Genomic DNA, 18,620 nt, shown 5'->3' on the forward strand with positions numbered 1-18,620 from the left:
AGTGCGGGGCAGACACTCATTCATTGAATTCACTTCAGCGATTCTCGCGAATAATCGTTGTATTTCCTATTTTGGGAATTTCGTTGGTTTTCTCTTGGAAAAAGAGTTGATTTTTTTTTTTTTGTAAGATCACGGTTGTAGTGAGTCCGGGTCGAGGGCATATTGAAGGGTAGTTAAAAGAGACATGGCACACCAGAAATCTCAGGAAATGTTTAACCCAGACAGTGACCAGTCAGTAGGGACCAGTGGGAGTGAAAGTGTAGAGGACAGCACCTCTTCCGACACCACAGGGGTCCGCTCAGGTAGCTCAGCTGACGTCACAGGTGGGGTCAGTGGGACTGAAACGACGGGGTCACGGGTTCTGCATAGGACAGGGCAGGCGAGGATATCTTTTCATCCCAGTACAGATACGATTATTGACATGAGTGGGGAGTCTCGCGAGGATTCGTCCCAAGAGTGAGGGGAGCCGTCTTGGGTTCCCCCACAGACAACATCGACGCCATACCAACAGGGCAGACAGGGAGCTGGACAGGGGGGCTTCAGTTAGTACGGTAGGACGTCCCACTTCGTTCGGTAGAGAACATCACCAGCAACCTGTTCAACGGGAACAGGAACAGCCCCACCAACAGCAGGAACTACCCCACATAACACCAATACCACAACACCTAGGTACACCTCATCCGTCACTACAACATCCCCAACCCCACCTCCCATACCAACCCCATCCTCAATCCCCATACCAACCCCATCCTCACTTCCTATACCAGCCCCAACCTCCATTCCTATACCCACCCTTCCCCCAACCCCAGGCCAACCCATATCCATTCCAACAGGCCACCCCCATATCCATTCCAACAGCCCACCCTATACCCATTCCAACCACAGACCACCCCATACCCATTCCAACCCCAGGCCACCCTATACCCATCCCAACCCCAGGCCACCCACACGGTACCTGAACCCCAACCCGAGGCCACCCACACCATACCTCAACCCCAACCTCCATCCACACCCCAACCCTAGGCCACCCACACCATACCTCAACCCCAACCCAAGGCCACCCACACCATACCTCAACCCAAACCCCAACCTCAACCCAGTTCCCAACCCCAGGGCCCAACCACTTCCAGTAGCCCCGCGTCATACAAACCAGGAATTATGAGTCTGATTCCCAAGTTGACTCTGCCGACACTCAGAGGCACGGAGTTGCCGCTTATTAAGGTGGAACGTAACCGCCGAGTGGAAGACTGGCTTGTCAGATTAGTTCGATGCTGGAGGCTGTCCCAGAGGATAGTTTGAAAATTGCTCTTGCTATGGGGGCTTGCGTGGACGTAGCCGGTCCACTGGCGAGACTGACAGAGTTTCAGCACCTGACGACTTGGCCTCAGTTTGTCCAAGCGATTAGGGACAGATTCAAGGAAAAGGTGTCAGAAGATGAGGCTCATTTTTATCTGCAGTCACTTAGGAAGGATGACCGCAGCACTGTCAAGGATTTCGGGACACTATTAAAGAGCAGGTTTGACGACCTCACTACGGAACTGGGGTTAGATTCGAGTCAGGCAAAGCGATTAGCCAAACAATTGTTCTGCAAAGCGTAACCTTCTGTTATGGGGCCGTTTTTATTTGCGGAGAGAGCGTTTGTGAGTTATAAAGACCTAGTCCAACAGGCCGCCACAGCCTTAGACAGGCAGACGCGCACAGGGACATCGGGCGCTCAGTCGTCCCCATACGTAGAGGCGTTAAGTAAAGGCGAGGGGGGACAAGCTGAGTAACTGTAGCACGGGTTCATCAGGCGGGAAGCAGCCCACAGATGCAAGTTGGAGCCACCCTGCGCGGGGTACCAACAGAGATCCGCGGAGGTGTTACTCCTGCGGGAAGCGCGGGCATATACAGAGGGACTGTAAAGTCACTACTACGAAAGCATGAAAGCAGGCTCCTAGTGATGGTAGGCCTACTTTTGAGATGAAAGTGGAAGGTGTAAGATCGACAGTTTTTGTTGATACAGGAAGCCAGGCAACAGTAATTAAAAAGTCAGCCTTCAGCAATTTTAAGTATGCACGTCTTAAACGTTGCGCAAAGACATTAACAGCGGTCAATGGGGAAAAGATTGAGATTGTAGGTCAAGGTACAGTTAATTTTGAGATTGATGGGGAATTGCAGCCTCACACATGTACGATCGTAGAGAACCTTGATTTTCCTGGTCACATCTTAATGGGAACTGATTTTCTGTCGCGATTTGATTATTCCTTGTCTGCTCAAAAAGGGGCTAGGAACTGCAGGTTGCAGTTGGGACAGACTTCCTACCCAGTGGAGATGATCGACCATCCCCCAGTTGTAGCTTCAATTAAGAGGAAGTAGAAATATAATGCGCACTATCTAAAATTGATTTTTAAGTCTCTTCCAGACACATTTATATATAATTGGTATTGGCATATTCCTGACATATTGACATATTTGCATATTCGGTATTAGCTATTCCTGATTTTAAGAAAGAGTGGGAGGTGCACACTGACGACAGCGGTATTGCTATTGGCGGGTGCTTAATTCAGCGAGATGCGGATAATTTACCCCATCCAGTAGCCTATTTCAGTAGGAAGGTCAAAGGACCTGAAGTTCGTTATTCAGCTACGGATCGGGAGGCACTGGCAGTAGTAGAATCAGTTAGGTATTTCGAGCCTTAACTATTTCAGCGGCACTTTGTAATTTACACAGACCATAGAGCGTTGACACACATATTTAAAAAGCAAACAAAATGCCCACGTATGTCACGCTGGTCTCACGAACTTTCGGCCCACTCATTTCAGATCTTGTACAAGCCTGGTCCACCACACGTTGTGCCAGATACGCTAAGTAGAAACATAGCGGCAGTTCAAGTTAATGAAAATATTGAAACCATTCCATCAGATAAAATGAGAGAATACCAGATGAGCAAGCCTAGATGGAAAGAAATTATTGAGTATTTAGAGGGAAGAAAATACCCGAAAAATAATTTTTTTTTACCTATTCATGATTTTGAAATGAAACAGGGCATCCTGTATTATGTTAATAGCCAGAATGATAGAGCAGTATTTCAGCTAGTTATTCCGGACGCGTTGCGGTCATCAGCGTTAAAGCTTGCACATGCATCTAAAATTGCAGGGCATCCGGGGGTTGTTAAAACCCACTTAAAGGCAAAGTCTCTATTTTATTTTCCAGGATTACTTTCTGAAGTAATCAATTTCGTGAAGTTGTGCAATCGTTGCCAGAGGAGGAAAGGTACCCTTATGGTACAAGCCCCACTTCAGGAATTTCCTGAAATTCGTGAACCTCTAGACCGTGTAGGGGCCGAGATGATTGATTTACATCACAGTCATTCAGGTAATAGATACGTGTTGGTGCTAGTTGACCATTTCTAGAACTGCCTTCAGCGGGTCTAGTTCCTGACTCATGACTTCACCGACGAGTCAGGGGATGAGGATGACCCTCTGTCATCGCTCATCAGTAGTCAGGTGCAGTCTCGCCACCCTATGGTGACGAGATCTCGCGCTATACAGTAAAGTAACTTCCTAGGTTAGTATAATTTAGTATTCATTAGATTTTCCTGTAAAGGCAATGAGGTGAACTATCTCTATACTTAACTCAGGTAGCAGCTTTTACCGTGCTCTGGGGTTCGACCTCCTCCAAACCCAGAGTTTATCTATGCTTCCGCTGTGTTGTGTCTGTCTGTTCCCAGGTCTGATTGGTACACCGACCCAGTTGTTCCAGCCACACGTGAACCCTTGTCTGTAAAGACCGAGGGGGGAGGCACGTTATACAAAGCCCTCCCCCACCAGACCCAGTAACCCATACATCAGTTACTTTGGGGATGAGTGACTATCCAAGAGTCACCCGGTCGACGCCTCACGTCACTAACGAGGTTGTCAGGGCCAGCGAGCTGTCCACATTTAGCAGTCACGGGAGGTGCCATACAACGCCGGGGTAGTTGTCTCGACATCACCACTACTCACCTGCTGCGTCATCAAGACTGCAGCCATTCCAGCAGTGTTGGAGGAGAGGTCAAGAAATGGAATGCATGTAGCAGTACTCTAGAATTTCGCCGGAAGATTAATGATTACGTCATCTGAAGTAACAAGAAAGCGGAAGTAAGGCGGTCACAGGTGGAAGGCACGGTTTCCCTACAGAGTTCCGGGACTCGCCAATTTCCAATTTCCAATTTCGCCGGTCGCAAAATTGTCTCCTTTGGCCTAAAGTCGGTGGTACGAGGGTATACACTGTTGGTGTTTACGGCCTAGTAACCTGGTGACATCAAGAAACGCCTGAGATGACGTGAGCAATGATGGAAGACGAGATTCACCTGTTCTGCAAACAAGCAACCCGCCTCTACGACCTTCTGACACCACTCCTGTTACGAGACACTGTTGGTACATCCAGTCCTGCTCTTCTGTGGTCATCTGCGACGTCAAGTTTAACATCAAGACTGCCGAGTGAACTGTGATTGATATGAAGGTGTGTGGACTGTCGGGAGCAAGAGCAATGGCCGAAGTAACAGTATTCTACAGCTGTCGCTTGGCACTCCGCTCTACTACACTCTGTCGTCATTCAAGACTACAGGATGGGAGTACAAGAGGACCAGGTATTGATGTCTACACATGGGGTGAAGCAAGATCGGCACCGTCATCGTCAAGCGACTACATTCATTGTCCAGTAGCATCGATTTTTTTTTTCTCGATTACTCAATATGAACAATTGATACAAACAAAGAAAGTTGGCTCTGAACATCTGTGTAAAGAATATCTGGACACTTTTGTTTAAATGTTGAAAACAGATTTAGAATCGCAATACCTTATAAATGTTGAAAAACAAATTTAAAATAATTATTCTGGTATAATGATATATGGAAATTTCACTCCATAAATTGGTCAAGTAATCAAAATCGAAGCCCCTGTGTAATTGTTTAAGCCCAGAACAAACGGTTATGGAAAATTATGTTGTGTGCTACTTTTTCAGAATGTTTGAACACAGGAGAGGCGGACCAATATAAACATTGACACTTCTAGTGAGTGAGGACACTTAGCTGTACAGTCAGCTGAAACCTGTGATATAGTATAGGATTTTTTTTTTATATTTTTAGATACATGTAATACACGTTAGGTGTGTTCCTTAGCATGTCAAGGTTGACATTGATTGGGGAGTGGACAGTACAAGGTTGTGAACTTGATAGTTCCGTAGTACGCTCCCGGATGACTGAAAGTTCAGTCTGAAGATATAACTTTTATGTTTTATGACGGAGCACGGTGTGGCCGGCTCTAGAGGACACATAAACTTGGCTAGTGAAGAGCCAAGAGATTTTAATAGCTAGTCTTTGATGTTAGAGTAGGGACATGTTATTTAGCTATGTCAGTAAGGGTAGGATGTGTGTTTCCTGATGTTGGAGGATTGCTCTCAGTTGACAGCTGAGAAATTTATGAATTTGAACATGTTTATTATGATGATGTTGGACACTCTAATAATTGTCAAATTTTCTTAGTTAGGTTAGCTTTTGTTTGTGGCATGAGTTGAATTGTGGATTTGGATACTAAACCTCATTATTTTTAACAAATTAACAAGGTTTACTAAGTGCTTGTGCGGGGGGGTTGTAACAAACTAGGTTTGTTGTAAGAATTATCCAGAAGGTTCCAGAAGTCTCGTGTAGGGACCTGACCTCAACATTGCGCATTCCACTGGGGATTAGCAAGTCTGAGTCACAAAATGGCTGGCGTCTTTGTTCATAGTTTTGTATAAGGAATCATTCTATAGTATTCACTTATTTAGAGAAATTAGCCTCTATTCATTTTGTATTCAAATTGTATTGTATAGTATTAATTTATAATATCAAAAATATTCTAATTATTAGGAGACGTGAGTTAAGTCACCATCAGTGACATCACGAGCCAGAACTAGGCTATAAGGTGGAGTGACTTGGCGGTCATAGGTCACCAGAGGATTCCATGTTCTCTATTTCTCAATGGTCAAATACTCATTTTGTGATCGGGAGTAGCTCTTCCTTAAGATGCTTGTGTAATTTAACTTCAGTTAAAATAATTCAACCAATCTGGATCATTCAGTGCAACAGAGGTTAGTTGTTAAAACTTAAGCCGTGCTAGTAACTTGGTAAAACTTAGACTAGGTGGAAGGATACAATGCTCTGGTCTGGGTAGGGCTAGCCGAGCAGAGATCAGTGTGGTTTGAGTAGCAGCTCGAGCAGGTGGCCTTCCTATCATCGGCCTCCAGACAGCACGAACATCTAGCTGGTCGACGAAGGTAGAGTTGCTTTACGAGTAATTGTAGGGAATAGGTCACTCATTGCCGATCTGGTCAATTAGGGAGTGTTCAAGTTTAGGGAGTGCCATTTCTTACAGTTTGTTTTAGTTTTGAATAAATTAATTAGTTATTAATTTGCATTTGCATTATTTTCCATGTGTGTGTTATATTTATGTGAATTTGTCCTTGTCACGTGGTCCCCACGAGGCAGAGTTGAATTGGGCGCCGATTCTAACACCGAGTCATAATTCAGTATTCCCATTGATTTTTAATTCCACACTTAAGATCCAAGGTTATATGTTACTAGTGGGGATAAAGCCCCAAAGTTATTGATTAGCATGATCGATCCAGACCTCGATCATTGCTCAGGGTAACTGGTCTGGTGGTGGCGGCGGAAAGGCGACCCTAGGGTTTTGCTAGAAGCCTAGTCCACGTCATACGGGTTGTAGAATCTAAAGTCGGTCAATCGTCTTGAGACCACGTGGCGTGGGGTCGGCTTAAGTGAAAGTTTTGGGGTCCCTTGGTAGAGAACAAAAGTAAGATACGGGCAGAGGGAGAGTAAAGGGAGAAAAGTTCATTCGAGAACCCCTTCCCCGTGTTACAATGGTGCACAGCGGTGGTTTCAACAATTTTGTTTGAAATTGTTGAAAGGCTCACGCATCTAGCCATGCGGACACGTGCGTGGATGCTAGGGAGTCAGCCGCGGGCCAGGATTAGCAGTGCACCTCACAACAGTGCGGTTGAGTGGGGATTGGGGAATCGTGGTCGTGCGGGCTGATACGATTAAGGTTTAGTTAGTAAGATTACGCTGTTAAGATTATTGATTAGGAGAACGCTCCGAGTTGATTGGACTGGGAACCTTACTCGACCCATTGCAATTGATTCAGAGGTGATGGGAGCCGCCATACTCTCAACAGCAGTTCCTTGTGGGCTGTCTGGGCGGATTTATCTGTGGGACGCCAGGAGATAGTCCGAGGGCGTTGTTAGACGACCCAAAACGCTGGGAAAAACGTAAATCCGTGAAGGGCGTTGCGGCCTCCGAGGGTTGGACTAGTAACCTACCTAGCAGCGATTCAACGACTAAGTGATCGCACACTTAGTGGAGGTTGAGTCGTCTCTAGTCTTAATTGTTGCTGAAAGCTGCGTGTCGCTCTGTTAGAATCTAGATGGTCGAGACCCCTAGGCTAGGTGCGGTACGGCGAGCCGGTAGGAGCAATTATAGGATTAAGTCGAGTGTATCATTGAATTAAGTATACTTAAATTTATAAAGTAATTCCGTTTATTTGCGTTGTTCTAGAGATTAACTTTTTTTCCCTAAATTCAATCCCCGGTTAAATTTTTTTCCCAAGTGTTAGTATTTTCTTGTATATTAGGCTAAGTCCGTACATTAAGTTTTGCTAGTCCCTGTTGTATTAGTCTAAGTCAAAGGTGTGGTTTTCTAGTGCGTAGTTAATCCTCTGGACTTAGGGCTATATGTCGGTCACTATAGTTAGTGAAGGAGTTTGTTAAGAGATAGTAATTTTCGTTGTAAATGTTTGAGAGAGCACGTGAAAATATTTCTAAGTATTTTGGGATAAGTTTTCGGCTAAGTCAACATCGGAAAGTCGTTAACTGTAATAAATTTGTATTCGTGGGTCACGTGTATGATCTGGGTGTCATTAGGATTCCCCAGTCGATGCGGATGATATTTTCTAGTTTTACCAGTAACACGGTAGAATTGCGTTTTTAGACTTAGAATTCTGTTTTCTGTAGAAACGTAGGTGGAAAATTTTCCAAGTCCAGCTTAAGTCCCCGTGTTACAACCAGCCATGGCGTCATTACCAGCCATGGTGTCATCACCAGCCATGGCGTCACCACCAGCCATGGTGTCATCACCTGCCATGGCGTCATAACCAGCCATAGCGTCACCACCAGCCATGGTGTCATCACCAGCCATTGCGTCACCACCAGCCATGGTGTCACCACCAGCCATGGCGTCATCACCAGCCATGGTGTCACCACCAGCCATGGTGTCATCACCAGCCATGGTGTCACCACCAGCCATGGGGTCACCACCAGCCATGGCGTCACCACCAGCCATGGCGTCATCACCAGCCATGGTGTCATCACCAGCCATGGCGTCACCACCAGCCATGGCGTCACCACCAGCCATGGTGTCACCACCAGCCATGGCATCACCACCAGCCATGGCGTCACCAACAGCCATGGTGTCATCACCAGCCATGGCGTCACCACCAGCCATGGTGTCATCACCAGCCATGGCGTCACCACCAGCCATGGTGTCATCACCAGCCATGGTGTCATCACCAGCCATGGCGTCATCACCAGCCATGGCATCATCACCAGCCATGGTGTCATCACCAGCCATGGCATCACAACCAGCCATGGCGTCACCACCAGCCATGGTGTCATCACCAGCCATGGCGTCACCACCAGCCATGGTGTCATCACCAGCCATGGTGTCATCACCAGCCATTGCGTCACCACCAGCCATGGTGTCATCACCAGCCATGGTGTCATCACCAGCCATGGCGTCATAACCAGCCATGGCGTCATAACCAGCCATGGTGTCATCACCAGCCATGGCGTCAACACCAGCCATAGAGTCATCACCAGCCATGGAGTCACCACCAGCCATGGAGTCATCACCAGCCATGGAGTCCTCACCATCCATGGCGTCAACACCAGCCATGGCGTCACCACCAGCCATGGAGTCATCACCAGCCATGGAGTCACCACCAGCCATGGCGTAACTACCAGCCATGCGATCACCTCCAGCCATGGTGTCACCACCAGCCATGGTGTTATCACCAGCCATGGCGTCACCACCATCCATGCGATCACCTCCAGCCATGGCGTCACCACCAGCCATGGTGTCACCACCAGCCATGGCGTCATAACCAGCCATGGAGTCATCACCATCCCTGGCGTCACCACCAGCCATGGCGTCACGACCAGCCATGGTGTCACCACCAGCAATGGCGTCACCATCAGCCATGGAGTCCTCACCATCCATGGCGTCAACACCAGCCATGGCGTCACCATCAGCCATGGTGTCATCACCAGCCATGGCGTCATAACCAGCCATGGCGTCACCACCAGCCATGGCGTCACCACCAGCCATGGCGTCACCACCAGCCATGAAGTCATCTCCAGCCATGGAGTCGTCACCAGCCATGGCGTCAGCACCAGCTATGGCATCACCATCTGCCATGGTGTCATCACCAGCCATAGCGTCACCATTAGCCTTGGTGTCATCACCAGCCATGGCATCATAACCAGCCATGGCGTCATAACCAGCCATGGAGTCATCACAAGCCATGGAGTTATCACCAGCCATGGAGTTATCACCAGCCATGGAGTCACCACCAGCCATAGCGTAACTACCAGCCATGCGATCACCTCCAGCCATGGTGTCACCATCAGCCATGGTGTCACCACCAGCAATGGCGGCACCACCAGCCATGGCGTCAGCACCAGCTATGGCATCACCACCAGCCATAGCCTCACCACCAGCCATTGTGTCGCCAACATCCATGATGGCATCACCTTCCATGGCGTCACTACCAGACATGGGATCACCACCAGCCATGGCGTCACCACCAGCCATGGCATCGTCACCACTAGCCATGGCATCTTCAACAGCAGCCATTGCATTGTCACCTGCCATGGCGTCATGACTACCCATGGCGTCATGATTACCCATGGCGTCATGACTACCCCTTGCATCATCACTACCCATGGCATCATGACTACCTATGGCGTCAGTAGTGAAATGTACGCCAATGACCGTGCGCACCGGCTGTCAAGTAGGCCTAATAGGCCTAGGTGTGACAGCTTGTTGAGGTATGTAGAGTGCTTTGTTTACGGTTGTTTGGCGTGCGCCGGACGCATGTGAGCGTCCGGTGTTTGGTTACGCGGTATGGGATGATGGGGGGTCATGTTGTGTGGGGTCGGAGAGTATGTGGGGTGTTACGAACCTTACCTCCTGTGGAGGTTGCTTTCGGTTGTAAAGTGTTGGTGGACACAGTGGCAAGTGTTTATTAGTATAAATCCCCAGCTGAGATCAGAGAGGCCGCGAGTCACCATTATTACTCCGCCCAGTAAAGTAGTGCCTTCTCAGCTGGAGATCATCAGAAATAATGTGAACTGGAATAGCTTAACTATGTAAGGGAAAAATGGACTCTATAAAAAAGTATGCTTGGGGAATATAGTAAATAAAATCATTAATGTGTTAGATAGCATACGTAAAGAATAGAGTATTAAGGGACGATGATGCAAGAAAGGTGGACGCCTTCTTGACTGAAAGGGGAGGTGTATCGCTGACGACCGTTCCTGCTGTTTGAGGGGTTTTCTCCGGCCGTTCAGTCAGATAAGCCTATCCTTGTCTATATCCAGGGTTGCAAGATTGGGTAGAGTAATATTACAGAAGTTGGAGAGGTTTTATAAGAGTCCAGGTTTCCTAGAGGCAAAAAAATATGTGTCGTTGGATGATAGCGGTTTGTGGCTGGGTGCACGACACCAGGTATGGGACAGTGAGCCGTGGGATGGTCAGAGCCACTTGAGTTTATAATACATAGTCATCTTATGCTGTGAGGAAAACGCATTGTTAAATGTATTCCTGTGTAACTTGTACGTATAAATTTGTGACTTGTGCACTAGGCTGTTTCCCTTACTCCTTTTACTCCCTAGACAACATTGTAAGGACCACCACCACCAAATTCTCACTAGCTCCCTATGACAACAAAAACGTATCACTACTGATAACATCAGTAAGACACGCCCCCGTGATACAATTGGGTAGCCTCTCCGGGAGCACCTCACATATTGAGCAGCCTGATCGAAAGCCTAATAAAAGTGGATAGCCTGTAGGTGTAACCTGATATAAAAATTGTGTAGCTTATTTTATCACTTTAACTTGTGTAGAAATTTTGAATATTTTTAATATTGGTATAATATGAATATGTACTTTATTACTTATTTATGTACATTTTATTAATCTTTATGAAAAGTGTTTTAAGAAATTTTTGTGTGTGGTCTCGAGTGCAAAAAATTTACCAGTTGACAGGGCAGTCAAGTGAACGAAGCACTGTCCTTATTAGTTTTCAAAACAAATTCTCAGCCTAAAAAGAGAAAGGTGGTGCAGAATTATAAATTTGTGTTGGAGTCTGCTGTATCTTAGCACACTAAAAATGGATTTGGTAGCTCAACAAATTGTCAACAATCCTAGCGTTGAGGGTTTGAAAGCGGCAAAAAAAGTCTATTCTAGTAGCTGTTGGCAAGCACTATGGACTATTATTGCACATGGGAATGGTGAAGTCGGAACTGCTAAGAGAAATGATACACTGGGTAGATGAGCAAATTCTCCCACAGGGTTTATTAGTGCAGTCCCCGTCCACCAGTGGTGCAAATGTTGTAACTACAGGAAAGGTGGAGACTCAGTTGCAGAGGCAGGCAGAATTGGAACTAAAGAAGTTGCAGTTTGAGGCAGAGCAAGCTCAGAAGAGGCTAGAGGCAGAGCAAGCTCAGAAGAGGCTAGAGACAGAGCAAGCTCAGAAGAGGCTAGAGGCAGAGCAAGCTCAGAAGAGGCTAGAGGCAGAGCAAGCTCAGAAGAGGCTAGAGACAGAGCAAGCTCAGAAGAGGCTAGAGGCAGAGCAAGCTCAGAAGAGGCTAGAGGCAGAGCAAGCTCAGAAGAGGCTAGAGACAGAGCAAGCTCAGAAGAGGCTAGAGGCAGAGCAAGCTCAGAAGAGGTTAGGGGCAGTGCGAGCTCAGAAGAGGCTAGAGGCAGAGCAAGCTTAGAAGAAGCTAGAGGCAGAGCAAGCTCAGAAGAAACTAGAAGCAGAGCAAGTTCAGAAGAGGCTAGAGGCAGAGCAAGCTCAGAAGAGGCTAGAAGCAGAGCAAGCTTAGAAGAAGCTAGAGGCAGAGCAAGCTCAAAAGAGGATAGAGACAGAGCAAGCTCAAGAACTAGCTATGAAGAGGTTAGAAGTGGAGGTAGCTCAGAAAAAAATAGAGTTACAGATTAGGCTAGCAGATTTGGGAATTAGATCAGAAAATACCGGTGTTGACGATTTAGGAACACCTGGGCAGTTAACGATTAACAAAAATGTCAAGTTTCCTCTATTCTGTGAGTCTGACCCAGACCAATTCTTCATACATTTTGAAAAGTTGGCACGGAGTATGGAATGGCCTGAAACACAATGGGTATCTCTTCTTCAAGGTCAGTTGGTGGGAAAGGCGCAGAAAATATTTGCAGCTATGCCTTTGAGTAACAGTTTTGACTATGAGAAGGTAAAAACAGCCATCCTTACTGCTTATCAACTTGTTCCTGAGGCTTATAGGCAAAAGTTTAGACAACTGAGACGAGACCCAAGTCAAACCTTGGTAGAATTTGCACAAGAGAAATATCACATGTTTAATAAATGGTTAGATGCAGAAAAAAATAGGGATCTGGACTCTCTTAAAAATTGACTCCTAGTAGAAGAATTTTTATCTTGCATACCTTTTAATGTGGCTTTGTATTTGGCAAAGAAATTACCCAGAGATATCTATGAGTTGGCTAAATTAGCAGATGAATATGAGTTGATGCATAAAGTAACTTTTAAAAATAAAATTCAATCAAATAGACAAGGATCTGGTCGAGCAGTAAACTCCTCAGTCAGATTTGGGTCCCACATGTACCCAACAGCAGGTCAAGGAAACACTTTTTCAAAGGTGCCAGGTGGTAAAGAGAGTAATGTGAAACCCAAAGAGGATCACACTAGTAATAAGCCTCACCCAGAGTTGAAACAGTGTTCCTACTGCCATAGGAAGGATCATGTTGTTAAGAGTTGTTGGTTTTTTCACCCAGAAAAGAGGCCTATGGCACTCACAGTGTGTGAGGGGAGGAAACCAAATGTGTAAGAAAAATAATGGGGAAAAAGCACTTGCTATAAATCATTTTGGAGCGTTTATATCAAATGAAAAATTACAGTGTGCAAATGGTTTGTGGCATGATGTTAAAATTTTGAGGGATACAGGAGCATCCCAATCTTTATTATTGGAGTGTGTGTTAAAATATATACAGTTTACAGAGACTGGGGAGGTAATAATTGTACAGGGAATCACTGGAGATTTCCAGACTGTACACTTGAGAGAAGTAAACCTTGACTGTGATTTTATTAAAGGCAAAAGTTTAATAGGTGTTAGTCCTAAATTACCAGTTGCTGGCATTGATCTAATTGTGGGGAATGATCTTGCTGGTAATCGAGTTAAAAGAGATGACCACCCAATAATGCTAACTCAGCCAGAGGTGATTAGGGCATGGACAGATCCTGAGGACAAGGTAATGTACCCAGCATGTGCCGTGACCCAGTCAAAATCAGAGTCTCAAATTTCACAAACTTTCAATAATGTAAGTCAGGAGACAAAATTAGAGGTTAACAAATCAAATAGTGAAGTGGATCTTTGTGACACTATTATGGCCGAGTTGGAAGAAGCAGATGGGAACAGGATGGGGAGCACCTCCACCAAACCACCTAGGAAAAGGGGTAGGGGAGGTTATCTTGAGATGATTTCGGGGCTTTAGTGTCCCCGCGGCCCGGTCCTCGACCAGGCCTCCACCCCCAGGAAGCAGCCCGTGACAGCTGACTAACTCCCAGGTACCTATTTACTGCTAGGTAACAGGGGCATTTAGGGTGAAAGAAACTTTGCCCATTTGTTTCTGCCTCGTGCGGGAATCGAACCCGCGCCACAGAATTACGAGTCCTGCGCGCTATCCACCAGGCTACGAGGCCCCTGAAGAGTGTAGTCCAGTTACCACATCTGGCTCTTCAGACTTGAGATCAAAATCAAATTTTATTCATCAGCAAAGAACTGATCCTACGTTGACTGACTTGCATAATAAGGCAGTAACTGAACTAGAAGCAGAATCGGAGGCTATGACTTATTACTACACTAAAGAGGTGTTGATGCGGAAGTGGAGACCTAAGAGCTCACCTGTGTCACACACTTGGGAGGTAGTTAATCAAGTGGTCCTACCGAGGGGTTATAGAGAAAAAGTGCTAAGTGTAGCCCATGATTCACCAATAGGCGGTCATCAGGGTATTGTGGGGACCGACCTGTGAGATTTATATTTATTTAATTTATATGAATTTATATTTACGTTAATTTATATACTTCGATAGCAATTTGAATAATGATAAGTGGACTGTATTTCTGCAATAATCTCAATCTCACAAATCGATCCTCTACACATTAGGGGGGGTTTATATTTATATATATGCAGCCAATCAAACTACAGTATTAACTACATACATTGAAGAGGTTCCTTATCTTATAGTACAGCAGGTTAGTCCACCAGGTATAACTAGGGTGTAGACACCAAATTTTCCTCTTTGAGGTAGCTTCCATATCACCCAGTAACTGGTGCACAAATCTTGCTTCCTCGTCTTGACCTGTCAAAAGGGCGCTAGCTGTAAAGCCAGATTCTATATATGACAAGTATTTCAGAGAAAACTGTACATGGAACATGAAGACCTGGCTTAATTACCTTTAGTTTGAGGCTTCCACGTGCTCTAACCGGGTCACCCTATATAATGACATTAATGGCCACTAATGATAGATAATGGGTTTCGGAAAGAACACTTAACTTGATTTGTTGACAGCGTGTTGACAGATGGTACACCTTTGGTATCCATAACACTACGTCCAAGTAAAATTAACAGGAGCCGTATTTGCTCCCGTGTGAGCCTCTGGTCTCGTACAAAACAACAATGGCTGTTTAACACTCCATACTATTGACGTTACTGGCCGAAATTGTCCAGATATGATAGGAGCTAAATTTGCTCCACACGTCTCGGAGGTGACACAACAATGGCTGCCCTCCTTCCCCACTGACGCCTGGCCTACTTGTCCAGATGTCAAAAAGTGATAGAAGGGTCACATTTACTCTACTTTAATATTGATAATTAAGTTAATTTATATAAGATGTTTTTATGATGGTAAAGTCCAAAGACTAATGTATTTAAGAATAATTCCCACCATAATAGGTGGTGGTTTATAATAGTATGTGGTGATGATATCCCGTTTTCTTTAGACGGTAATTCCACTACAAGTTACGTTTTCTATGGGTAACTTGTTTATACAACACAGCTCTTATCTGTCTGTATGATATTATTATTAAATGGTGTCGGATTTTCCGACATAATTCCCCAGGGGGCTGCTCACGAGTCGAAGTCCTACTTAGAACAGACGAACGCCGATACTCCTCCTTCGAATTATTAGATTAATTTGATGCTAGTAGTTAGTAATCACACATTTGTGTCTGTTCGTACAGGACGGATGTCCCGTACTAGAGTTGCAGGGGTTAGAAGTCTAATGCGATTTCATTTCCCTGTCAACTCTTGAAAGGCTAATATTCAAGCCTAATTACATATTATTTAACCCAGAAGACTGAATGTGATCAAGTATTACAGTCAAGTATGATTCAGGGACTGCAGTGAGATCAGTGACATTAGATATAACTTGAAGTTTGTTCAGGTAACTGGTCACTGATATATAAACACTGAGGCCCATGGAATACATCTTGATTAAATAATAAATGTATCAAATCAGTCAACAAATTTATTGGGGTTTAATTTAGTTAATTGATTCAGAAGATTGAATAGCTCATCATTAAAGTAAAGTATGGTTCTGAGACTGCAGTGGGTTCAGTGACATTGGTCGCAGTGACTTGTAGCTGTTTTAGGCTACTGTTCACTGATTTGCCACTGAGGCCTCATGAAATCATCTCCAGCTTTAAATGATGATACTAACATCAACCTCTGTTGGTATAGTCAGCTGTAATCTCCTTAGTATAATGCTACTGGAGTATAATCAGCTGTATATAATCAGATATATAATCAGATAGTATAATCAGCTGACAAATTTAGATTTCTATTGGTATTGTTTATCTGCAGGCATAGGTCTCCTCAGGCTTGATACTGGGCCTGAGAGTAATTTACCTCCTGCAGAGTTTAACATGGTTATGCCCTGATATTTAGTAGGGCTACCGATGAATTGATGACAATAGTCTGTCCCTACAAGGAGACCGAAGTCGGTGAGGTGATCAGACTTAATATTATCTGCCAATTTTATTCCTCTATTTCTCAGGAATTTGGCTGTTGCTCTCAGACCTTGAACTTGTAGGTCTACTGGTATTTTGTCCACCACAATGGCTTGTACTCGACAGACGTACCTGCCTAAACGTACTGATGGTTGTACCACCTGGTAGACTTGAGGTCCTGCATCTGTTACAAACCCTGAGATGTTGAATGACGTCTGGGCTACAGGCCTTAATTGTAGTTCATCTGCCAGCTTTTTAGTGATATATGTTCTCTGGGATCCTTGGTCAAACAACCCACGGGTATGGACCTTGGCCCTCTTATTCAGGATGGTAATTTGGGCAGTAGGCAAAGTCGTATTACCTTTAGACTTTGCCGATTGGACACTCTTTGTTTGTTGCACCTTGCAGTACTGTACTGAGGTGGGAATGCTATCTTCCACCTTGGGGTTTGGAGACGTTGTTTTGGTGTCTCTGCACAATGCTGCATGGTGCTGACCTTTGTTACACCTATTACAGGTGTGTAATTGGGTATCACAGTCCTTGATGTTATGTTTCCTGAGGCACCTCGTGCAATGTTGCAAATCTTTGAGTCGCTCAACACGGGCGTCACTATCAGGAAAATTAGGGCAGTGGTACACTGAATGTTTCTCATTGCAGAACAAACATGTTCCATAGCTTCCAGTACCCTTTGGTGTCACGTTCTTGGGTGACACAGTAACTATAGGCTTGGAGGGTCCCACTGCATATACGCCCACACTGCCACTGTTCCACTTTGGTGTTGAATTATATTGTCTAGATTGATTTGGAGTACCTTTGGTACTCTGTGGTTTACTATTATTGGTTTCTGAGGGTGTACTTGGTGGTTTTAATTTGTCATGTGTTCGTAATTGATGAACTACTGACTTTAAACCTTCAGATATTTCATTCATGGATAAGATGCTTTTATTGTAATGAGCACTCATTTGTCTCAATATGTCCCTAGGTATTTTTTCCTGGACAATTATTTTCAAGACCCACTCAGCCCCGTTTGTATCTGCTGTCAGGCTGAGGGCATTGATCAATGATTCTATCTCCAGCTTGAAGACTTGGAGTGAATCAGCTGAAGCCTCCGGTGGGGGTAAATGCAACAGCTCATGAACTAAATGTGATGTTCTTACTTCTGGATCAGCATAATTATCCTTGAGGAGTTTTACTGCCAGATCATAGCCGGCATTAGTTAATCTCAGATGGGATACTACTGTTTTAGCCTCACCTGATAATTGGCCTTGCAAATAAGAGAATTTACTACTCTTTGGTAAAGATTGTTTTGAGTCTACAAGGTCAACGAATTTGTTCCAAAATTCATCCCAATCTTCCTCATCTTTTCCTGAGAAAGTGGGTAAATTAATTGGAGGGAGTCGAGCTTCTGCTTGACTCGTATTAGATGCAACTGTTGTTGTTGTTGCTGTTGCCTTGTTCTGGGCAATTAATTTGACATAAGGCTGTAACGTGGCCTGAGTGTGATCTTCATAATTCGCAAGATCAACCATAATGTCGTCTATTTCTGTTTCTGATAAATTGGTGTTGGCAAGTTCAGCCACATATGTTGCTATTTGGCATTTGATTTGCTCAAATTTACCTGCAGCTGCTTGATAATAGCTTTCCAGGTCAGCATAATCAACTGTTGATTGTTGTGACAAATCTTCACATTTCTTGATCTGTCTTGTTAAGTGGCCTTTAAGACCTGCAAGGGTTCTTTTCATTCTCCCTGCATTATCCATACTGGCTCGTTGGTGAAGCCTTGTGGGGCTTGTACTTGGGCTGCTCATAATACTGAACAAACACTAATGGTAGCCTAGGGTAAATTCTGAACTCACTAGGCAATAATCCTACCTCTACTAGAGGTTAGCACTTAAAATTAATACACATTATATAAATACAATCATACACACTAATGATTTGAGTGATAAACCAGTGTCACTGGAAGTACCTTTAGGTTAGCTCTTCTATATCACCCTAGGATGGTAGAGACACTAATTAATCACTCAAAGGTGTAATGATCATAAGTAAATTATTATATATACAACTCAACTCGAGTTGATAAAAATTACACCCAAAATAGGGTCTGGACCATTCATTAATGGTGTTAGGTTGTTGAATATAGTACAACTGACTATGGTAATAATGGGACTAGGATGAACGATAATAGTTCAACTAGTCAGTGGTAATATCCTACCCTGTTGTGGGTTGGCAATTAGTAAATATTATACTGTGATCACTA

The 18,620-nt window shown here is 44.8% G+C and overlaps 1 protein-coding gene across 1 annotated transcript; it reads right to left on the bottom strand.

Annotated features, from left to right (window-relative positions):
• Positions 1-1,788: 1,788 nt before the first annotated feature.
• Positions 1,789-10,021, bottom strand: LOC138354076 (golgin subfamily A member 6-like protein 2). The gene is made up of 2 exons (XM_069307791.1): positions 8,893-10,021; positions 1,789-1,868 (listed from the first exon to the last, which is right to left on the bottom strand). Exons 1-2 carry the CDS (start codon positions 10,019-10,021, stop codon positions 1,789-1,791), a joined length of 1,209 nt encoding a protein of 402 aa, XP_069163892.1.
• Positions 10,022-18,620: the final 8,599 nt, after the last annotated feature.

The sequence above is a fragment of the Procambarus clarkii genome, chromosome 61 (genome assembly GCF_040958095.1).
Source record: "Procambarus clarkii isolate CNS0578487 chromosome 61, FALCON_Pclarkii_2.0, whole genome shotgun sequence".
Classification (NCBI taxonomy): domain Eukaryota; kingdom Metazoa; phylum Arthropoda; class Malacostraca; order Decapoda; family Cambaridae; genus Procambarus; species Procambarus clarkii.

Coding starts and splice junctions, on each gene's coding strand:
- LOC138354076 (XM_069307791.1), bottom strand. CDS start 10,021: ATGGGTAGTGATGATGCAAGGGGTAGTCATGACGCCATGGGTAATCAT. Junction 1,869..8,892: donor TGGTGGTGACTCCATGGCTG/GTGATGACTCTA, acceptor CGCTTCCCGCAG/GAGTAACACCTCCGCGGATC.